Here is a 22,662-nt window from a genome sequence, read left to right on the forward strand (position 1 = left end):
TTCATTTTAAGTATTTTTAATATGTATAGTTATCAGTTATTTATTATTCATTTCGATATCTATTGCATTCATAAATGGTTTTACTCATTTCGATCTATGTCTATTGTATTCGTAGAAGAAAAAACATCGCTAATGTACGATAATATGTTTTTGTGCTAATCAATTATTATGCGAGATATGACGTCCTTTATTTTGTGTGATTGCGTTCGTTGATCGACAATAGTATTATTACTTTTTAATCTTGTCTCTAATATAGTTACTTTTCGTAAATTATAAAACCAAAATCTATACTGTAAAAAAAAGTCATAGGAAATTTACCATAGAAGATTCGACTACAGAAAATGGTTGTTACGGGATTTCGACGTTATTTTTGTACCTAAATCTGTATGTGAAAAAAGTATTTAGTGACTGAATTGCTTCAATAAGCAAAAATATTAAAAAATTATACAAAAGAGTATATTATACTACTATTATTACATCTATTAATATTATATTTCGATTAAACTCAATAGGTATTTAAAACTATAGAAAATTAATCCTATCTGTGAATTTTCAATTGTTTTTGTTATGATATTAAATCATATCTTCAAATAAAATTTGTTCCAAATCTATTTCTATATATTATTTCTTTTCAGATACCTAGTATATTATAACTGAAAAGAGTACTTTTATTGTAATTTACTGAAAAAATGTTTATTTCCGTGATACTGATACATATGACATTCATTCACACAGAACAGCTATATTGTACATAGTACGATATAGTTTATCTACAGGCAGTAATAGGCGCAAGTCATACACGCTTGCACATTCACTCTGTCCTCACACAGCACATTGCAAAACCTGTAACGCGAATTATACAACTGCTTATTCCATTATATGTAATGAAACATACAAAACAATTAATTAAAATAAATTAACGCGCAGTATCTTATGTGGAAACTAGTGAAGCTACTCTCGGTAATAAAATTCCTTCAATTAGATATATGTTCTTTTATCGAGAAGATTAAAATCATGACTGTTATGACAAATACGCTATAGTACAATACATAGATTGATCTCCACAGTCATGTATTGTTTACTTCTGATGTAACTTAATGGATAACAAACGTTCGTCGATCAGTCTTTTATACTCGACATATCAACGACGTATTAATCTCTGCAACATTTGCATGAGACTGTATTAATTCAGTCTAAATTAGGACGAATACAAGTACTGATCATATTTTAGTTAAAGCTCATCTTTCAGATCTTCTTCATCACCTCCGGTTGGTGGAACTCCACCACCTGCACCCTGATACAATTTGGCAATAATGGGCTGAACAATATCCGTAAGTTCTTTCTTTTGTTTCTTATATTCTTCTGGATCAGTATCTGGATTCTCTTCTAACCATTTAATTTTTTCTTCGATAGCTTCCTCCATTTTGGCCTTGTCGGAATCGCTAACTTTTGAGCCAAGTTTCTCCTTATCAGCTAATTGATTTTTCAAAGAATATGCATAAGATTCGAGTTCATTGCGTGCTTCTACTCGTTCTTTTAATTTTTTGTCGTCATCAGCAAATTTCTCGGCATCCTTTATCATCCTTTCTATGTCATCGGGAGTAAGACGATTTTGGTCATTGGTAATAACAATCTTTTCCCGATTTCCAGTTCCCTTGTCCTCAGCAGATACTTGTAGAATACCATTAGCATCGATTTCAAAGGTAACTTCAATTTGTGGTATACCCCTTGGTGCTGGTGGGATGCCAGTAAGATCGAATTTACCCAGAAGATGGTTGTCTTTTGTCATTGGACGTTCACCTTCGTATACTTGGATAGTTACTGTATGTTGATTATCAGACGCAGTAGAAAAGATTTGCGATTTCTTGGTCGGAATCACGGTATTCCTGTAAACAAATAAAAAATACATTTTTTATACAAATAATAAAATTATGCAAACAAATAAAATTATTTATATACATAAACATAAACATGAAAGATAGCGAATATTTTCTTACCTTGGAATGAGTTTAGTCATCACACCTCCAACAGTTTCAATACCCATAGTAAGTGGGTTGACATCTAGAAGTACAATAGCATCTGTATCTTGCTCTCCAGAAAGGACACCAGCTTGCACAGCAGCACCATAAGCGACGGCCTCGTCAGGATTAATACCCCGTGACGGCTCCTTGCCGCCAAAGAATTCTTTAACTAATTGTTGAACTTTGGGAATTCTAGTGGAACCTCCAACGAGTACAATTTCATCTACATCTTTCTTATTCATGTCGGAATCTTCTAGTACTTTTTGTACAGGTTTCAAGGTACTACGGAAAAGATCCATGTTCAACTCCTCAAATTTGGCACGCGTTAAAGTTTCAGAGAAGTCTTCACCTTCGAAGAATGATTCAATTTCGATCCTCACCTATGACAAGATAAAGATATAAGTTATACAAATATTATTCATAGATATTACTAAATCATTTTCGAGCAAATTATAGTGAAACATACTTGGTGGCTAACACTGAGTGCTCTTTTAGCTTTCTCAACTTCGCGACGCAATTTTTGTAAAGCTCTACTATCCTTGCGAATATCTTTGCCTTTTTTCTTCTTATACAGTTTGGTAAAGTGATCCATTACACGTTGATCAAAGTCCTCACCACCTAAATGAGTGTCACCGTTTGTTGCAACAACCTCAAACACTCCATTATCAATTGTAAGCAAACTGACGTCAAAGGTACCACCACCCAAGTCAAAAACTAACACGTTCTTTTCTCCATCTTTCTTATCCAAACCATAAGCAATTGCTGCAGCTGTAGGTTCATTAATGATTCTCATAACGACAAGTCCAGAAATAGTACCTGCATCTTTAGTAGCCTAAATAAAAATAATCACTTATTTACTTATAGTACTAGTTCAGTACTTATTTTAATACATATTTAATCACTAATATCCTAAATAATTTGTTCTCTAAACTACATATCTCATATTTACCTGTCTCTGGGCATCGTTAAAATAAGCTGGTACAGTAACAACAGCATGAGTAACTTTTTTGCCTAAGTATGCTTCTGCTGTCTCCTTCATTTTACCAAGTACCATAGCAGAGATTTCTTCAGGTGCGAACACTTTTTCCTCTCCATTAATTGCCATTCTTATATGTGGCTTGCTATTTTTTTCAATTACTTTAAATGGAAAGAACTTGATATCACGCTGTACAGTAGGATCTGACCATTCTCTACCAATTAATCGTTTGGCATCAAAAACTGTATTCTCAGGATTTGTGGTCAGTTGGTTCTTTGCAGCATCTCCAATTAAACGTTCACCATCAGCAGTAAATGCCACATAGGAAGGTGTAATTCTGTTTCCTTGATCATTGGCTATAATCTCTGCCCTTCCATTTTTATAAACTCCAACACTGAAATAATTCATTCCTCAATAAACTTTTCCATTAAACATCTATATGTACATATGTCAGCATTAAATGTTATTTAAACTTAATTACCAAGAATATGTTGTGCCTAAGTCAATTCCAATGACAGTCCCAATATCTTCCTTCTGTTTCTCTTCTTTTGTAAAAACAAAAGTTACTAAGCCTAGGAAAAATAGAGCTTTAACTCCCTTCATGTTTTTTCATATAAATGCTCTTCTGTAAAAGAAATATACAATTCCTGAAATTTGTACTCTTTAAATGCATAAATTATTTAATATGTAGTATTTTGATATAACCTTGCAAGTTTGCGTTTAATTATTAAAAAATATGACAAAGAACATGAATTATTGGTACATAGAAAATTCTAGTACCGACGTAGAAAGTATAAAAAATTATCGCATAAAATTAATGCAATAAAAAAGTAAGCACTATATAAAAATTTAAGCAATATTAGGTAACAGCATCATTATTTGTAAATGTAGTTAACAAGAATAATAGATCATGAGTAAAATCATTAATTCGTATAACGTTTCATTTCGGCAAACATATTCCGCTAGCTATTGTATGGTACATTATAATTATAAGACATTTAAAATACGTTCTTTTACATTCTGTTAGGAATTGAAGTTAACGATGTAATAATACTTTATGCGTTTTAAAGAAATTTGTGAAGGAATTCTTTTATTTAGAATAAAATATAAAAAAAACCGCAATATTTTATAACAAGACGTGGCAGATAATGAAGTGTTCTTAGGGTTCTATGAAGCTTTAAACGTAACACCGTTTTCGATTTATTAATATTTATATTTATCTAAATAATATTTGGCTATATTTGCTACTTACCAGATTAAATATACGTGCGCCTCTTTCTTCTTTTTGTAAGTAAAAAACTTGATTATTCTCAGCACAAAATTACCGAACAACACGAATAACCAGGAATGACTGACTACAGGCCTATCTCAGTACCGGGATATTAACAAGCTGAATACGTCGTGGCCTACGTTGATTGGTCTCAAAGCATCCGTACTAAAGGAAAGGCGCATGTTGGTTGGTTGAACTACATACAGTTGGCTGCTATCGATAGGCCCACGTCACAACGGTACCGTACTTCTGGAAATTTCGAGTACTCTTATGATTGGAGGAATCAATGCTAAGAGAAATTCATGTAACACGCGAAAACCATATTCATTCACTCGTTGTCATATCGTATATTAAGAAAATATTCGTATACTTAGAACGTCTGTTATATATAAAGATCTTTATTGTTTTTTTATGGATAGATATTTAACTACATTCTAATTATTCTTTACATAAAATGTCCATAAAAATGTATTTATATATTCTACATTTATTCGTCGATTTATCATTTACATTTATTAGATATTTTTAAAAAGATCTATTACGTATAGATATTATAAGAGAGACATATGTACATATTAAAGGCATCATTAATTGGAAAAAATAATCCTTTGATATGATAACCTGAATATCTAAACAAAAAGAAGACTCCTTTCTGTATTCTTTGTTTTGACGAACAATCGTTTCGACGTTTTATGTATCTACTGCAACGTAATGGAATGTAACGGTAACGAGACTTCTATTTTACATCAATTAACTATGTACATCATTTTTTTTTCTTCTATCATCATTGGAACATTCAGTCGTCATTTCATCGTTTTATATCAATTTTATGAAATAATGAACAAAAGAATGTATAAATATATTTACTTTATTTACCACACCAAATATTAATATCATATGTCATGTATATTTAATCTTGCATCAATGCCCTCAAACATTTAATTACATAATTACTCATATTAATATTTACTTTTTGGTTGTAACATATCTAAAATTAATGGTGTAAAATATGTTATAATACAATCAGCACCTGCTCTTCTCATTGATAAAAGAACTTCTTTTAAAACATTCTCTAAATTTATTGCACCATTTTGAGCACCATGATAAAGCATTGCATATTCTCCTGAAACCTGATACACAAACATTGGATACTCTGGATGTGCATCTTTTGTATGTCTAACAACATCCAAGTAAGGTAAACCTGGTTTGACTATAAGCATATCAGCTCCCTCAGAAACATCTCTAGCCTAAAGGAAAATATGTATTTACTAATATTTAGAAATTAATAGATAATTAAAAGTTCAGAAAAGATAAAAGCTAACAGCCGCTCTAGCAGCTAATCCGTTACTTCCTGGAGGTAATTGATAACATTTTCTATCTCCAAACTTAGGTGCAGATTGCGAAGCATCTCTAAAAGGTCCATAAAATCCTGATGCAAATTTCACAGCATAAGATAAAATTGCAACTTTATTCATTAATCCAACTAATGCTAGTTTCTTTTTTATTGCACTTATCCTTCCATCCATCATATCAGATGGTGCCACAATTTGAGCTCCTTTGTAAGCAAATGGATAATAAATAACATCATTTATATATATTTTAAAAAAACAACAATCTTACCAGCTTTTGCATATGCAAGTGCAACTTCAGAAATTCGCTCAATACTGGCTTTATTGTTTATACTCCCATCTTCATTTAAAACTCCACAATGGCCATGGATAGTATACGAGCATAAGCATACATCGCATGCTATTAGTAGATTTGGAAACCATTTTCTTATTAATGGTACAGCTTGAATAATGGGATTCTGTGCACTATCTGCATTACTTCCAATATGATCCTATTAAAGATATTGTTTTTTAATTACTTTACTTAGATCCTTTATGTAAAAGGTTACCTTTTTCAAGTGTTTTGATACTCCAAATAATAATATTGACTGTAAGCCTTTTGAAACCAATGGCTGTAACATTTTTCGCAAATGATTAATGCCATACCGATAAACACCTGGCATGCTAGCAATGGGATCTTTAGCATCTTGTTCATCTCTGTAAATATGCACCTTCTATATACAAAATGAAGCGTTATATAAAATTATTAATTAGACGTTAAAGTTTCCTTGCTTCATATCTCTGTACAAATTTTGAGAAAGCACAATTATGTATGTTTTTTAAAATTAATATAATGTTACTTGTTATACACTTATATAACAAGCAAAAAATTATTTTCAAATAACATCAAATTGACCTCAGGAAACATTTGACCCCTCTTTTCACTTATTACTTCCCATCTGTTATTTTAAAATGCAAATATTAACATATTTCATAAAAAATCTACAAGCAATAAGCATAAATAGACATGCTTACCATATATACGTAAATGAATAAAAGCGGTAGATATGAATTTCACTTACGTGATGAAGATTGGATACATGAGAGCATTAACCGTAATCTCTACATTTGGTGATTGCCATTGTCGTAAAACAGGATGAAAAATGCCACTGTGAAGAATATGCTTTGCTTCTACCTCTACCATTTTATTCCTGTACAATAAGTCTTTATTTATTTTAAATTAATTCCTGTTTCATAGAACATTCAACGGTTAAATTTCAACCTAACCTGTTTACTTCTCGTGGCCCAATTTAATCTCAGTTGTGCGTGTATCGTTTTGCTATTATGCAGTATCTCTATCCTTTTGAATTTTATACAATGTATACTTTATTATTTTTTATTCATGAATATTTAATTTATTAATCTTATATTATCGTAATTTATAATTCTAATTTACTAATCTTATATTATAGTAATTTCATAGATTTAAAAAAACAGAAACATATTAATATAGAATTAATTACACTATGCTATCTTTATTGTCTCGTAAATGTTAATTCTTTGTAAAAATTTTAATTCTATATTGAATAAAAACAGTTAAACCACTTACATATATTTTTCCTTCAACCGTACATATATTTTTCTGAAAACGGAACTGTAATATGAATTGCAAAATGATTGTCATGATGATAAGCCATCATCATCATGATATGTGATAATTCTTACTAAAACATTTGATCCTTCTATAAAAGTTTGTGATAATATTTTGCTGAATAATTATTTGTACATTAATTATATATAATTATTTGTTAATGTAAAAGCTATTACTTATATGTGTATGCGTAGAAACACTAAATATTATTTCATAATTACGCGCCAATAGTCCTTAAGTTTTCTATTTCATAGATTACACAGTCTATAGAAGAGATGATTTATTTGCAATAGTTGTCATCGTTATACTTTTTTATTATTTCACTTTTTATTATTACTGTAGTTTAGAAGAGACGTGATTTCTTTATCCGATTTTCTTTTTTTATGCGTTTTTAATTTAGTATACTCTTAATTTCGCAATAACTTCCTGTTTAGGCTTACTTGTTTTCGATCTTTTCCCACTCAATTCACGCCGTTCGAATAGTTTGGTTACTCACTGTACTTGAGCTCCTATTCTATATACTCTATAGTTTCATCTGTGTTTTCTTAGTCATATGTTTACGTTACGTTACGTTATATCTACACGTGCTTGTGAAGGAGGAGGTTGTTCACTTCTAGTTTCCTTTATTGGTAAATGTATTCAAGCTTAAAACGAAAAATTTGATAAAAACTAAAAGTATCAAGTAATTCATAAAGCTTTGAAAATGTCAGGGTGCATAATTGATAATCTAAAACGACAAGAAGACGAAGTCTTAGCAATTTCAAGTATTTATAGCAAGAATGAATTTTCTTATTGCAAAAATAATATAATATACTGCTACTATAACGTATTTGTTAATATCAGTGACGGTTTATTAAAACTTGAAAATGTTGATGAACAAAATTCTCACTCATTCCATCCTTATTTCATCAAATATTTGCCACCTATTAAAGTGCGCTTGGAACTGAGTGTTGATTATCCTACTAAAAGGTCGCCAAATTTTTGTATTATTTCTTCCTGGCTTTCACCTTGGCAAATATCTTTTATTTGTCAGAAATTAGATGAGATATGGCTGGAAAACAGTGGTCAAGAAATATTGTTTTTGTGGTTCGAATTTCTAAGGAATGATACCCTTCAATTTCTGAACATTAAAGACACATTAGATATTTCATTTATGTATACGACATATTGTAACTCAAATTCAATATTTCAAAATGATGTTAGAGCTGTATACAATAATTTATCTGGTGATCCATTAGAATTTTTACTAAGTCATAATAAATATGTAGAAGAGATAGAATTTCAAAATAATTACTTTGAGTGTATTATATGTTTTGATAGACTTTGTGGACAAAAGTGTATAAAACTTAAAAATTGTGGACACATATATTGCAAAAATTGTATATCTGAATATATTACTATAAAAATTAAGGAAGATAATGTAACTGGCATTACTTGCCCTGATTTAAGCTGCAATCTTGATATTACAATTAATGAAGTTAAAAGACTTTGTCCAGAATCATTTTCACAATATGAAAAAGCTTTACTACGTGTGTCATTGAAATCTATGAAAGACATAATCTTTTGTCCGAGAATGTCATGTCAATGTCCATCTGTGAAAACTTATGATGACACACTAGGAATTTGTAGCAAATGTGACTATACATTTTGTACTTACTGTTATAAGGTATACGATTTTGTAATATAAAAAAGATAAGTACAATATAATAAATGCATACTACTTAAATGTATATTTTAAGGTATATCATGGGGTTGAACCGTGTGCTATGTCTTCAGATAGCAGATTAAAACTTATTGAAGAATATAAAAATGGTAGTAAACATGAAAGAAAACAATTAGAAGCAAAATATGGAAGAAAACAGATACAAAGAGTTGCAGAAGAATATTTAACACAAGAATATATAAAAGTATGTATTAAGTTTTAACAATAGTAAACTATTTGTATTTGTAGCAGTTTTATAATGTAATAATATTGTTTACAGACAAATACCAAGTCATGTCCAAATTGTGGAACCATAGCTGAAAAAAATGGAGGATGCAACAAAATGACCTGCAATTATTGTCAAGCTTCTTTTTGCTGGCTTTGTGGAGAGCATATTAATGCACAAAATCCATATGACCATTTCTTGTCTGGCAATACTAATTGTTATCGACAATTATTTGAGCAAGAAGAAGATATTTAACTATAACATAAAGAAGGAATATAAATGAGAATTAGCATGTAAGTTCAGTTTAAATGTTATTGTATGATTAATTAAAATATATACAATATGTATAAAATAGAATATTTTACATATTTACTATTTTTAATGTTGTAAAGCATCTTTTGGCATATGAACCTCAACAGTAGCTTCTGTTACAAACTGTTCAGCGATAACAGAGACTGTTAATTCATCTCCCTGGCAATGTACTATGTTATCTAAAAATAGTTATAAATGTTATGAGACTTTTAACATTTTAAAGAACAATTAAAACTTACCAGCACATTCCTTATCACAATCTAACAGAGTACGTTTTTCAAAAAATCGTTCCACATTCAGTTCTATAAGTTTTAGGCCAAATATCCAATATCCAAGACCTCCTCCCAGTACAATAGCAATATTTATGTATACATTATATGTCATAATAGCTAACATTAAAAGATAACCAAGAAAGGTATGTACAAACCAATGAAATACTTGAAAACTCCACGTAGACCATTGCATACTAGTAGAACAATATATAACAGTAACTTATGGTAATATTAATCTGCTTCTATAATTTAATAATTTATAAAATATAATACCAATGTAAAGAAACATGTTTTCTAATAGATCTTGAAGATATTTTAGACAGTAAACAAGAATTCTCTGATATTGTTGGGCTTTGATTTTGTATAAGGGTTGAAGTACTTTGATGTAATTTAATTTGTAAAACTTTCATACCCTCGTATAATATTGCAAGTGCAAATAAACCTAAGCAGGTGCAGAAGAAACTGGAAGTTGTAGTAACATTATACTTCGGTAAAAGAAAGTTGCCTAAATTGTTTCCAAACCAAAACCACATATTCATCTACAAGTAAATTAGTACTTAATAGGATGATTGAAAAACACAATTATGAGGTTATACGTACTGTAATTAATCTTATTCTCCTTTAACATGTAGTGAATTTTAAGAAAATTATTCAAACTGATAAGAATTATAAATATAATTGCCCTCTACGTTCTAAATGGCACCTAGCTTTATCTAATTGTCCAGTAATGACTCAATTGTATATTATTTACAGATAATACAGCTTAAATTCTATAAGCAGTTATAGTACTCTTAGCTTGTACGCAATTACAATTACAGTTGTCATTTTAATTGTATGTTTATCACAAATAATAATATCAAGTTACACCCAATATCGTATTAAGAATACATATACAAAATATACTATAAAATTTTGAATATAGTAATAGACATTCATATATGTATATATAAATAGAATATAAATAACTATCTATATCAAATGTGAGATACAATTGCAGTATAAAAATATTAGATCTAGTGAGTTTATTAATTTTATGTTGTTAAAGTTGCTAGGAAACAGGTCACGTGATACTAATATAATATGCGTATCGGTTTAAAATCTTTTTGATTGTGGACAAAGTTCTTATCGGAACCAAAGGAAGAGCAGAAAAATGGCGTGGTTTAACGCTTATATTCTATTTAATTGAGTGTCAGTTAAATAAAGCGTAGGAAATTTGCGGCTGAAGTAGTGTATTGGAAATACATTGATCGTTCATTGGTCAATGAAGTAGAGAAAAAATTGTTTATGAAAATATAAAAATTTGACTAAAATAATTATTATAAATATTAACGTTCATTCAACAGGTAGTAAAATTTCAGTATCTTTATATAAAAAGTAAGGTTCTAATTAGAAAGGTTTAAATAAAAGAAGAATTTCTGAAAAGAAGCCGGAAGGTGGCGGATAGAATAAAGTACGGCAGCGCTATCTACATCGTTGGGACGAGCAAGCGTGGCTAATCAAAGCACCAAAAGGTAAGCCGTAAAGGCTGTTTATTTTTGGGTTTTCATTCGTCCTACAAGGTTTTTTCTCGAGTAATGTGCTTCCTGGCCGTGTCGGACTGTACATCGTGTTTGAAAATCAGTTGACGAAGCAGCAATGACCACGGAAACGTAGGTGAACCGCCGGATAGGCTGTAACGTCGAGCATCTTGCCTAGTAAAGTGAAAACTCCATTTGCTCCCCTCACCCTGATCTCCCCATACCTAGCCTTTCGTTGGCGCCTTTCTAACCAATTGCCAGGCGTGCACTAAGTACTGACGTCGTATGTACGTGTGGATAATATACGGAGATCTGAGAACTTTTTTGCGCACGTACCTTTACGCATTATATACGAATCCTGCGCTCCTTTAACGCGGTGATCTCTTCTACTTCGTAGGCTGATAGGAAAAATATTTCTTTCATTTTTTTTATTCATAGGAAAATGAGCAGTTCTGAGGAGGTATCCTGGATTTCGTGGTTTTGCAATCTTAGAGGCAATGAATTTTTTTGTGAGGTAAGTACTTTTTTTGTCATAATATTTCATTTTAATTGTATATATCTTGACCTAGTTCACATTTTTGAGGTTAAAAGTTTTAAAGTTGTTGATTGTTCAAAACAAATTCCATGTCTGTATCACAATTCCATATAAATTTTTATTTTTGTACAATATTTGATAATATTTACATTTCAAAATTCAATGATTTGGCAATTATATTTTATATTATATAAAATTGTTAATACAATCTTCTTATAGGTCGACGAGGACTATATTCAGGACAAGTTTAATTTAACTGGATTAAATGAGCAAGTACCACATTATAGGCAAGCATTAGATATGATACTTGATCTTGAACCTGGTAAATATATTATTTACACCATGCCAGAAAATATCAAAGTACTTTTAAGCTTGTTTCTATCCTGTAGATGATGAATTGGATGGCCATCCAAATCAGTCTGAATTAATTGAACAAGCAGCAGAGCTTCTTTATGGACTGATTCATGCACGTTACATTCTCACTAATCGTGGCATTGCTCAAATGATTGAAAAATATCAAGCTGGAGACTTTGGTCATTGCCCACGTGTATATTGTGAATCCCAACCTATGTTGCCTCTGGGTCTTAGTGATGTTCCTGGAGAAGCAATGGTTAAAAGTTATTGTCCAAAGTGTATGGATGTTTATACACCCAAAAGCTCTCGACATCATCATACTGATGGAGCATATTTTGGAACAGGGTTTCCCCACATGCTTTTTATGGTTCATCCAGAATATAGACCTAAACGTCCAACAAATCAATTTGTACCTAGGTAAGTTGAAATAAAACTGATTTCCATTTTAAAACATTTTTGCAAATGTGTATAAAAATTTGTTTGAATTTTAATAGCAAATATATAATTTTGTTAAAATTACGTAAAATAATATTTTTACAGGTTATATGGCTTTAAAATTCATCCTCTAGCATATCAGTTTCAACAACAGTCTGCATCAACATTTAAAGCACCATTGCGAGCTGTTAATTATAATAATGGAAAACGTTAAGAACATTGCAACATAGTCTAGAACATTTTTTCATTACTCAAAATACAATTCCTAATTTCGTCCCTAAGGATTAAATAAAATATTATTTTTTATATTGATCTTTACACATCTTCGCAGGGCGCTGAAATACTAATCGTTTTGTTTAATCATTCTGTAATTTAAAGTTTGAATGCGACACTCTAACTTTTCGGATTTTTCCACGGTATTTATAGCGTACCGAAAAGATTAAGAGCGATGTACCAAACTATCAATGTTCACCAAGCGCCATGTTCATTTTTATTTCAGCTTTAGTAACAATTTTCTTTCGTATCAAAAATCATACTTTTATGGTTATATCAATTCTGGTCGAATGAAACAACAAAAATGAAATACATACTTAAAATAATTACTAGGGAGTAAGGATGCAGATGAGAATTATGATAAAGTGTATCTGTTTAAATGTTTTACATCTCCGTAATTGCTACCTACTAGTGTTTAAAACACAAGACCGATCTCGAAATACAGGAGCAGGTAGCAGCGGATATCGATTGTTTCTTTAAGCAAGAAAAACGATAATTATATAAATTGAAAATTTGTTAAATATAATTTAATTTAAATATTAATTAAGCTGCTTAAAAAAGCAATTTATTTATACATGATTTATCTTAATAAATATTAAGCTCACAGATAAATAAGGTATAAAGCAAATTTAAAAGTAAAGACTGTATATTATTCTATAAAATCTTGTTTTCTATCGCAATTCTTCGAAAACGTATTATATGCAAGATTTAGTGGCCAGAAACAAAATCTCAGAAATTTTCTGAATATGATATATATTTAACATAAACAGTGCATATTTTAATATAGTAAAATAAAATGATTAATACAATTTTTTTATTACAATTATTATAAGTGTTCAAAATTGTTATTTATGTATTAAACCAAATAAGTTATGTATTTTTAAACAGTAATTTTTTAAACAAATATAGTTAAACTAAATTAAAATTATTTAAAAGTAAGATACATACAAGGTACATTTTATTATATATTTTGAATATCTTAAATAAGTACATTCTCGCATTTTTTCATTATCGATCCTCAATATTGTACATTTAATCTACTTTAACAATTAGATAAAAATTTAAACTTCATTGTAAAACATAAAATTCCAAAATAATTAATTTTTAAAATTTCGGTGAAGTGAAATTTTCTCGTAAGATGTAAGCATTTATAATGTTCAGAGAATATGTATTAGTAAATGAATTGTATTTTACGTTAAAATCAATCATTGTTTCTCTGTCATTTATTCTATATTACTGAATTTTCTTTCAAGTATAAACACAAATCATTGTAATATAACATAATATACTGTAACACGTCATTATGTAAAATATTAAAAAACATTATTTTATGTTAATTTTATTATATTAATTTAATAAAAAAAAAACACCTTTTAATATTTAATATCAATGATACATTTGGAACTAATATACGTGAAAAGCGCTAATGCAATTTTGTGAAATATCCCTAAAAGTAGAATGTTGCGTATTGCAACACTGTTAGCATCGACCAATCAACAGCTGTACTTAAGGTTTGAATTTCATGACGTAAACGAAAAACCAGTATGATACAAACCAAACAGTTTAGAATCACAAAAGTCAATTATGCATTTTGATGAATATATTCTCAAAGTTAAGTGTTTCTGATAATATTTAATGAAATGTGTCTCACATTTTTATTAATGCATTCAAAAACTGTTTGTTGAGTGTTACGGTTCAAGCGATTTTTATAATTATAGGTACGATAATGCTTTCAGGCCAACAAAGTGGAAATAGTTCGAAATGTTTTGTTTTATTTAATCCTCACGATATTTTGATAATTTTTAAATATATCAAAGGCTCTGGATGTCTAATAGTTTTAATAAATTTTAATATTCTGAAGTAATATTATACTGTACATATATTTACATGTTTATTATTCTTTTTCTATTAGTGTATATTAATTACAGTATTTTTTTAATATCAGATCTGTCAGCATAATAGATGCATGTTGAACAGTATGGATTATCAAAATCATACCATTTCACGACCAAAATTTCAACCAATACGTGTGAAAGAGTTATTGCATTTTTGTGAAAGTGATGATGATGAAAGCGAAGATAGACCACAAGACTCTGATAATGAATCAGATTCCGATGATCCTCAACCTCTACCACAGGATGATCATGTTGAAGATGAATTGAATAAGTCATTATCTTTATTTAATACAACATGTAATGAGTTAGATGGAACTTGTAAGGTTTCAGAGATAATTGTTTCTTCAAAACCTGAAGAATATGTGTTAATTAATAATGTAGAATCTAAGCCTGAAAGTAAATTAACATTTCACGAACATGAACATGATGTAATTGAAAGAAGTGTAAAGTGTGAACAATCAAACCAGATGCAATTAAGTATTGAAAATCATGCACAAGAAAAGCTTTCACAAACTGAACACAAAAATAAATATATTACTAATATAGATAATAAAGGAGAATTAAATCAGGACCAACTTTTAGACCAACAGAGTATTTCCAAAATGAACAGTAGAAGGGAATCTATTACTTGTGCATCTCAATATTTTGAAAGTATATCACAGTCTGGAGTGGATAATTTGCAGAATACAAGTAGTAAGAAAGTAACAATAGAATCAAGTTCCATAATAAATGAAGAAAAAGCTCATAGTGAAAACGTTGCTTCCACAAGTAAAACATTAATATCAGATACAGGAACATATATAAATTCTAACGATCAGTGGATATTACAAACTCCTTTAAAACATGTGCCAATTAATTCTACACGCCCAGACCCATGTTTCTCTCGTAGAAATATTACACAAACACCACAAAACAAAGTATCTGATGTATCTAAGAATCATGGGTTAACACCAGCTACAATCTTATCTCATTGGTCTCTAAATAACATAAAACAAACTCCATTACAGAATAAAAGTGTTAATTTTAAAGATTCTATGCAAACTCCAAAAAATTCTTATTATTTTACACCAAGCATAGGAAAACATGAAACTCCAAGGTATATATATATATGTATATAATGCAATGTAAATAATTTACATAGTTATTATTAATTTCTTTTATTTAAATATGTATTATTTAATTATAGATATTTGGATACAGAAGGTAAGGTAAGAAGACCTTTATCAGATACAGGAAGTTTGGTACAAAATGATGCTTTCAGTAGACATTTATTACAAGGATCTCAACTTCCTAAAGTAAATGAAGTAACACCTAAAATTCAAGAAAAATCGTTATGTAAAAATTTATATAAAACAGATTTGCCAAAGCAAATATCTGAGACATCAGAAAATGTACATCTAGAATCAGATGTTAACGAAGAATTAAAAGAAAATAAACATCCAAATAAAAATAATACATTGCTGGATAAAGAAACAGTAAATAAAATACCAAATAATAAACAGGCTCCATCTAGTATTAAAGACAATAAAGATATCTTGAAATCAATGTGCAATTATCCTCAGAATCAGCATTCAGAAGTCAATAATCAAAACCAACAACAAGACTTAAATAAAATTGTAGATAAACCATCAAATGTACAATTCTCAATCCCATCTAATGTTCCTAAATCTAGGCAAACTAGAACTCTTTTTGTTAAAGGAAAAGAGTATTTAATTTTGGGTGTACTTGGTCAAGGTATGAGTGGAGAGGTTTTGAGAGTACAAGACTTATCTTCTCTTGAGTTGTGTGCTATTAAATGTGTTAATCTTAATCGTATGGACAAGGACTCTGCACAAGGTTGCTTAGAAGAAATTTCAATGTTACATAAATTACAAGCACCATGTATTGTTAAAATGTTTGATTAGTAAGAACTTATTTTACAAAAATATATATTGTACATATTACATATACTGACATTTACATTCAAGTTTCTCATTTTAGTGAAATTAAATATCCTATGGTCTATGTAGTAATGGAAATGGGAGACACTGATCTCAGTCGTCTTTTGAAAACTATGTCACAAGAAAAACAGATTCCTCTTACAATGATTTTATATTATTGGACAGAAATGTTGACAGCCGTTAAGCATATACATGAAAATGGTAAATATCTTACTATAGGATAATCACTTATTTATTATATAATTTTTTATGTAATAGATTATATTTTACATATATACATTTTTAGGAGTAATTCATTCAGATTTGAAACCAGCAAATTTTTTGTTAGTACGGGGACGATTAAAACTTATAGATTTTGGAATTGCTTCTAGTATGAATGCTGATATGACATCTGTTGTGAAAAACTGTCCAATTGGAACTTTGAATTATATTAGCCCTGAAGCCCTAATGGATATTGGTGGAAATTCAGATTCTCCCTCACAGAATGTTAAATATAAAGTATGAAGATGACTTTTTAGATATAATCAAAATCGGAACCTAAAAGATAATAAAACAAATATATTTATTTTGTAGATAAGTTTTAAGTCAGATGTGTGGTCTTTAGGATGTATTTTGTATAGTTTAGTATATGGTCATACTCCGTTTCATCATATTCGTTCACAATGGGCTAAAGTGAACGCAATAACTAATCCGAAGTTAAACATTCCTTTTCCTACAACTTTGCAATCAGAAGATGGTAATAAAGTTATGCCGTCGCCACCAATCTTAATTGATGTAATGCGTAAATGTCTACAACATGATCCAAAAGCACGACCAACGGTAGCTGAGCTTTTGCAAGTGGAGTATATACCCACTAAAGAAGAACATATATCAGCTACAGTTCCCGAGATTCCAGCAAATATTTTAGTGAAGATAAAGCATACATTAAGTGAAGATGAATGGCGACAATTGACATGGGTTTGTAGTAGTTTTTATATAATACATTGTATGTATGATAAGAAAAATAACTTTTTTTCATATAAACTTTGTATTTTTCTTTCAGATTTTGGAGAATGGAAGATTTATATGAAAGTATTCAGATTAAATACTACTATTTATGTACATAGATATTTTTATACATAATAATCGATAATAATACGTGGAGCGCTTATTTAAATGTATCATAGTTAAGTATGGGATTATTTCAATACTTGTTAAATACTTAAATACTTGTTAAAAATATAAGATTGTATCATGATACGATTTTATTATGAAGTCCACTTATGTTTACCTATATGATATATATTAAGTAGACAATACGTTATAAATAAAACACGAGTGATCTATTAAATTAAAATATCTTTCATTTTATTATCACACATTCATGCATACAAATGACTTTATTTAACAAAAATGGTATCTATTGTGCTAAATAGCTGCATGGTTGGAAATCTAAAAATACATATCTACATGTTGCTCGTGAAATAATGTATTTTGAATCAATTCCATTGCAATTACTTTTAGACTTTAAATAATACAAAAGTATGCAATATCTCATACTACATTTTTTAACGTATAAAAAAACGCAGGAAGTTCAGCATCATTCTTTTTTTTGCGTTTTCATTGAAAAAACAGTTCCGTTCTTGATAAAGATGCATATTGCACAATACAATTTTAATATTGTCAGTCAGTGCATTGTTGTTAATTGCCAATATTGCAATAATCTTTCACCTTTTGGTAATGACATTGAATTGGGTCTTTCGAACGTTAGCATTATATCTTTAACCTTATTTTTTAACTCACTATCGAATAAATGTCCTCCAGTACGTTCTAAAGCTGATGCCATATCATACTCTACAGAAGGGAGGGGTTCACGAATGAAACGTGCAGCACTAGCAATACTTGGTACTATATGCCACTGTAAGGCTTTAATTTCCCAAAGACTACTAAGGAGTGCGTTACTTAATAAAGGATCTCGTTCTTCCATTAAAAATGGGTCTCCAGCACCATTATTTTCTTCTGACGAAACCTCTCCTCCTTGTGGATGATCAATGAGACGTTTCAAGCCAGGATGCCTAAGTAAAAGATTCCCAACAAACAATAAGATGATAAGAATATCTTCAGGTGGTGCTACAAGAGTTAAACGCGCGAGTCTTTTTGCGAAAGCAGCAACTAATGCTTCTGGCAAGTGTCTAAAAATAAAAAAGTATGTGGTAATTTTTATATAATATACAAAAATATCATACATTTTGAGCACTTACGTTGAACTGAGGAAAAGATCGGACAAATAAAACAAACGTGCTTTGTATTTTGTATGAAAGATCTCTGGTTCAAACATAGAATAAAGCTTGGTAAAAATATTAGGATATTCCAAATTATGTTTGGTAACTAGTAAAAATACACCTTGTAATGCAAGTAAGCCAATAGGCCCATCTGCATCCAATGAATCCATAAGAAAATCTGTTAGTAAAACAGGTTTTTCTAAATGTGGCATTACTCTCTCTAAAAGAACTATTAATAATTGTTTATGTAACTGTGGTGTCAATTCCCAATGCATGACACAAGCCCAGACTTTATTCAATGCACGTCTTGCTCCAGCTTGATCCCATATAAAATTTTTAGTAGCTAAAAAAAAAGATATGAATATATAAAAAATTATAATTAGCTTAAATACAAGAAAAGACTATAGAAAATATATCTATTACCTTGCTGTGGTTTACACAATAAATTCTTATTTTCACACATCTCATTTCCTGAAACATGATTAAAATTTAAGTTAGATATTAATGTTAAAAGAAGTGGTAAAATCATATTTAATCTATTTAATTTATACCTTCAATTTCTTTTGGCAATGATAATTTATGTATAAGTTCCAACAAATTTTTAATATAAACTTCATGTGGCTGTCTTTTTGGGGTAAGAGATGGAAGACATTTCCATGTATAGTAAAGAGCATCAGGATATTCTATAATTTCTTGAAATCTACATATTAAACTGGCATTGTCCTCCTCCGGTGAAAGTAATTTCATCAAAATGGGCTTTAACCGATGAAGTGGAAAATAATATCCCAAGTTGCCAATTGGTTCCAATGGATTTTTACCTTCTTCAGCCATCAGTTTTATAGCAGTAGTGAGAGCTTGTAGTTGAATGCCAGGTCGACATTTTTCCATTGATGTAAGTATTTTTTCCCATATTTCTTCATAACAATTCCTCAACCAGTTGACATATCTTGCTTCAGGACTTGGCTCTGTTTCAGAAATCTTATGGAAAAGCTATTTCAAGTTTTCAGGCACATACAAAATTAAAAAATAAACATGTATCTTTTATCTTTATGCTTATACTTTGTGTCCAAAAATGTATTTTCACAAAGTATTAATACATAAGAATTTACAATTCTTATCAAGAAATTCAGAGATGTATTGTATAATGTCAAATATTGCCAAACAGTAGAAAATACTAAACTATTTGAGGATACCTGAAATAGTAAGGGATATCGTACGTTCCAAATACATATCACCTCTTTTTAGGACTTCAACGAATATTGTTTCTATTGTGAGCAGGCAGGACGAAGTGGATTCCTGATAGAGTGATCAGGAATTTTAATAAATGACATAACCTTAAAAAGTTGATACATTCATCAATTTGAAACAATTTTAGAATTCGTACTTACATCCCATTGAGAAATTATATCTACTAAATTATTTGCGCGTTTTCTCGAAGTTAAAAATTCCTGAGCTTTTTGCCTTAAAAGCTTTGATGACATTTTTTGACTGGAAGAAGCGCCGGGAAGATCTGATGCATCCGCCATCGTTGAATATAAATTCGGTAATAGCAAGGCAGAAAATTATCAAGAATACCTACGTGAATGTATTCTCTTTTGTATCTATATTTTTCTTCAGGATCAGAATCTAGAGTAACTTATTGCAAGAAATGTGCTAGTTATTATTAAAAGTGGTAAGATATCCGTGTTAATTTCTCCCTTTTGTTAACATTTTGAGTTTTGTAACACTGACTGTTGACATATACAAAACGTAATATAATAATTTAGAAATCCATTTACGAGCAAGTTCAATCGAAGTATGTATTGAGTGGCTGCTTAGGGATTTTGGCAGTTTTGGGCTGGGTTGTTTGCTCATGAAGTACAGAGACATTTCATTCGCGTTTTGTAAATTTATTTTGTGGTTCTTAAATAGAATCGAAACTATTGAATTATTTAAAAATTAATGAACTTCTATGCAGAATCTTTAGAACAATGTATATTTAAATAATTAATTACAAATTAAGAAGATTTTAACATTTTTACAATTATCGGGATTTGACCCCTTGCTCAACGATAAAACTCTCTTTACGTTGTTTGATTTACACATATTTTCGATTTTACATGATAAAATGCGATTTATTTCATATCCAATCGAGAAGGTTGTTAATAATTTATGTTAATAGATATAGATCTGATTTGTCTTTACAAGTGCTTATGGTAAAGAAAGTAATCTGCATAATATGCAGATCAACGAATGATTACAAGTAGTTATCAGTAATAATCAATAAATTTATTATCGAACTTCTTTTGTTCATTGTCTCGACTACACTACTGTACAATTCATATTTACCGCTACTAGATTGCGACAGTATAAAACATTCTTAACATTTACCCTACGGGGAGCCACTTAACCTCTTCGGTACAAACACGGTACAAGTGTCGGTTATAGTCGACATCCTCTGCATATTCATGGACGAGCGTCGACGTTGCGTCGATTAAAGTTAACAATAACAATAACAATATGCAAACGTTTTTGCTCGTGGTCGTCAAGTAATATTTATTACTTATTAGTGAGACTATTACGGGCTCTGCTCGGACCAGCGTCATATCGGAGAGGTAAACAACGTATATGGTCATTAAATATATTAAGGGCGGATTCATATGACAATCAAGTTCACCTGCCAGCGTTACAGGAGTATTTCGTTTTAGTAGAAATACACGCCAATAAAATTTCCTCTCTGGTTCTAGTAACGTTGTAATATACCGTAAGTAGATATCATATTAATATTTATTTGTAAATAAGAAATACTATCGATTACATATAAAAGATACTTTTTATAAAGTGATACGTGATACAGAACTGAATATGGAAAAGCTTAAAGCTAAGTATTTTGTACATTTGTCGTTATTGATATTTCATTTCATAACCTTCATGGCTGTATCTTGTATAGAATCAAAATTTTTATGATAAAAATGCAAAATGCAAATTTTCTTTTCTGAATATTGGTTTGATAAACGAAATTAATTTAAGTTGCATTTAAAGCTTATGTTTTATCCTATTATTAGATTCATATATTTAATTAGATTTTAAAGAGATCTCGCTTTTATTAATGTGAATATATATTCATTGATATTAATCAAAAATTAGTTTTTAAAATTGTAATTGGATGTATTTATTTTTTATATTTATTATTAATATTCATATAAATACAATACCTTTTGAATAATTATTTATTTCAAGGTAAAAAATGCTAGAAATAACATGTAATGATCGTCTTGGTAAAAAAGTTAGAGTTAAATGCAATCCAGATGATACAATAGGGGATTTAAAAAAATTAATAGCAGCCCAAACTGGAACTCATTGGGAAAAGATAGTTTTAAAAAAGTGGTATACTATATTTAAGGATCACATAAAATTACAAGATTGTATCCTTTCAAACAAAATATATTTTCACAGAAGATAATTATTAACAATATAGCATTTTTCTTAACATAACAATTCAGATGAAATTCATGATGGCATGAATTTAGAACTGTATTATCAATAATTAATAATTAATATTATATAAGTTAATGTTATGTATATATATAATAACAGTAATAGTAAATTTTATATTTAAGCATTTTTGATTTTGTATTTTACATGATATTTAAGTATGTAATGTATATAATAACTATACAATAAACAAACATAAATAGCAACAACAAAAACAATC

At 29.5% G+C, this 22,662-nt stretch overlaps 8 protein-coding genes across 21 annotated transcripts; 4 read left to right on the forward strand and 4 right to left on the reverse strand.

Moving 5' to 3' along the window:
- Positions 1–666: 666 nt before the first annotated feature.
- On the reverse strand, positions 667–4,394 carry LOC117206029 (endoplasmic reticulum chaperone BiP). Its single transcript, XM_033444991.1, has 6 exons — positions 4,250–4,394; positions 3,479–3,622; positions 2,971–3,391; positions 2,488–2,853; positions 1,998–2,401; positions 667–1,886 (listed from the first exon to the last, which is right to left on the reverse strand). Exons 2-6 carry the CDS (start codon positions 3,598–3,600, stop codon positions 1,232–1,234), a joined length of 1,968 nt encoding a protein of 655 aa, XP_033300882.1. The 5' UTR covers positions 3,601–3,622; positions 4,250–4,394; the 3' UTR covers positions 667–1,231.
- Positions 4,395–5,117: 723 nt separating this feature from the next.
- On the reverse strand, positions 5,118–7,323 carry LOC117206034 (delta-aminolevulinic acid dehydratase). 5 transcript variants are annotated; one of them, XM_033444999.1, is made up of 7 exons: positions 7,205–7,297; positions 6,883–6,955; positions 6,678–6,806; positions 6,165–6,312; positions 5,888–6,107; positions 5,590–5,822; positions 5,153–5,514 (listed from the first exon to the last, which is right to left on the reverse strand). In XM_033444999.1, exons 3-7 carry the CDS (start codon positions 6,797–6,799, stop codon positions 5,227–5,229), a joined length of 1,011 nt encoding a protein of 336 aa, XP_033300890.1. In that variant the 5' UTR covers positions 6,800–6,806; positions 6,883–6,955; positions 7,205–7,297; the 3' UTR covers positions 5,153–5,226. The 5 variants fall into 5 exon arrangements, with proteins under 5 accessions (XP_033300888.1, XP_033300890.1, XP_033300891.1 ...); XM_033445000.1 differs by having other exon boundaries at positions 7,228–7,238; XM_033444997.1 differs by lacking the exon at positions 6,883–6,955 and having other exon boundaries at positions 5,118–5,514; positions 7,205–7,323.
- Positions 7,324–7,884: 561 nt separating this feature from the next.
- Positions 7,885–9,520, forward strand: LOC117206032 (E3 ubiquitin-protein ligase RNF14-like). Its single transcript, XM_033444996.1, has 3 exons — positions 7,885–8,912; positions 8,986–9,153; positions 9,229–9,520. The coding sequence occupies exons 1-3, from the start codon at positions 7,950–7,952 to the stop codon at positions 9,427–9,429; spliced, it is 1,332 nt and encodes a 443-aa protein (XP_033300887.1). The 5' UTR covers positions 7,885–7,949; the 3' UTR covers positions 9,430–9,520.
- Positions 9,342–10,700, reverse strand: LOC117206037 (high affinity copper uptake protein 1-like). Of its 2 annotated transcripts, XM_033445009.1 has the most exons (5): positions 10,359–10,700; positions 10,032–10,297; positions 9,726–9,952; positions 9,548–9,665; positions 9,342–9,429 (listed from the first exon to the last, which is right to left on the reverse strand). In XM_033445009.1, exons 2-4 carry the CDS (start codon positions 10,295–10,297, stop codon positions 9,553–9,555), a joined length of 606 nt encoding a protein of 201 aa, XP_033300900.1. In that variant the 5' UTR covers positions 10,359–10,700; the 3' UTR covers positions 9,342–9,429; positions 9,548–9,552. The 2 variants fall into 2 exon arrangements, with proteins under 2 accessions (XP_033300900.1, XP_033300901.1); XM_033445010.1 differs by lacking the exon at positions 10,359–10,700 and having other exon boundaries at positions 10,032–10,352.
- A 145-nt stretch (positions 10,701–10,845) lies between these two features.
- LOC117206036 (casein kinase II subunit beta) lies at positions 10,846–13,529 on the forward strand. Of its 4 annotated transcripts, none has more exons than XM_033445006.1 (5): positions 10,846–11,269; positions 11,714–11,789; positions 12,030–12,132; positions 12,182–12,581; positions 12,705–13,529. In XM_033445006.1, the coding sequence occupies exons 2-5, from the start codon at positions 11,718–11,720 to the stop codon at positions 12,811–12,813; spliced, it is 684 nt and encodes a 227-aa protein (XP_033300897.1). In that variant the 5' UTR covers positions 10,846–11,269; positions 11,714–11,717; the 3' UTR covers positions 12,814–13,529. The 4 variants fall into 4 exon arrangements, with proteins under 4 accessions (XP_033300897.1, XP_033300898.1, XP_033300899.1 ...); XM_033445007.1 differs by having other exon boundaries at positions 11,097–11,407; positions 12,200–12,581; XM_033445008.1 differs by having other exon boundaries at positions 11,104–11,269; positions 12,200–12,581.
- Positions 13,530–14,205: 676 nt separating this feature from the next.
- Positions 14,206–18,006, forward strand: LOC117206028 (dual specificity protein kinase TTK). 3 transcript variants are annotated; one of them, XM_033444989.1, is made up of 7 exons: positions 14,206–14,745; positions 14,818–15,863; positions 15,954–16,670; positions 16,748–16,908; positions 16,994–17,205; positions 17,281–17,664; positions 17,750–18,006. In XM_033444989.1, exons 2-7 carry the CDS (start codon positions 14,839–14,841, stop codon positions 17,774–17,776), a joined length of 2,526 nt encoding a protein of 841 aa, XP_033300880.1. In that variant the 5' UTR covers positions 14,206–14,745; positions 14,818–14,838; the 3' UTR covers positions 17,777–18,006. The 3 variants fall into 3 exon arrangements, with proteins under 3 accessions (XP_033300880.1, XP_033300881.1, XP_033300878.1); XM_033444990.1 differs by having other exon boundaries at positions 14,206–14,590; XM_033444987.1 differs by having other exon boundaries at positions 14,206–14,732; positions 17,750–18,005.
- Positions 18,007–18,028: 22 nt separating this feature from the next.
- On the reverse strand, positions 18,029–20,671 carry LOC117206031 (nucleolar complex protein 4 homolog B). 3 transcript variants are annotated; one of them, XM_033444994.1, is made up of 7 exons: positions 20,548–20,671; positions 20,357–20,478; positions 20,162–20,264; positions 19,520–19,933; positions 19,392–19,439; positions 18,948–19,311; positions 18,029–18,878 (listed from the first exon to the last, which is right to left on the reverse strand). In XM_033444994.1, the coding sequence occupies exons 2-7, from the start codon at positions 20,447–20,449 to the stop codon at positions 18,374–18,376; spliced, it is 1,527 nt and encodes a 508-aa protein (XP_033300885.1). In that variant the 5' UTR covers positions 20,450–20,478; positions 20,548–20,671; the 3' UTR covers positions 18,029–18,373. The 3 variants fall into 3 exon arrangements, with proteins under 3 accessions (XP_033300885.1, XP_033300884.1, XP_033300886.1); XM_033444993.1 differs by lacking the exon at positions 20,548–20,671 and having other exon boundaries at positions 20,357–20,523; XM_033444995.1 differs by lacking the exon at positions 20,548–20,671 and having other exon boundaries at positions 20,162–20,302; positions 20,357–20,504.
- Positions 20,672–21,246: 575 nt separating this feature from the next.
- On the forward strand, positions 21,247–22,642 carry LOC117206039 (ubiquitin-like protein 5). 2 transcript variants are annotated; one of them, XM_033445011.1, is made up of 3 exons: positions 21,247–21,711; positions 22,188–22,372; positions 22,451–22,642. In XM_033445011.1, exons 2-3 carry the CDS (start codon positions 22,195–22,197, stop codon positions 22,492–22,494), a joined length of 222 nt encoding a protein of 73 aa, XP_033300902.1. In that variant the 5' UTR covers positions 21,247–21,711; positions 22,188–22,194; the 3' UTR covers positions 22,495–22,642. The 2 variants fall into 2 exon arrangements, with proteins under 2 accessions (XP_033300902.1, XP_033300903.1); XM_033445012.1 differs by lacking the exon at positions 21,247–21,711 and adding an exon at positions 22,087–22,105.
- Positions 22,643–22,662: the final 20 nt, after the last annotated feature.

Source organism: Bombus bifarius, unplaced genomic scaffold (assembly GCF_011952205.1).
Source record: "Bombus bifarius isolate JDL3187 unplaced genomic scaffold, Bbif_JDL3187 scf7180000007996, whole genome shotgun sequence".
NCBI lineage: Eukaryota > Metazoa > Arthropoda > Insecta > Hymenoptera > Apidae > Bombus > Bombus bifarius.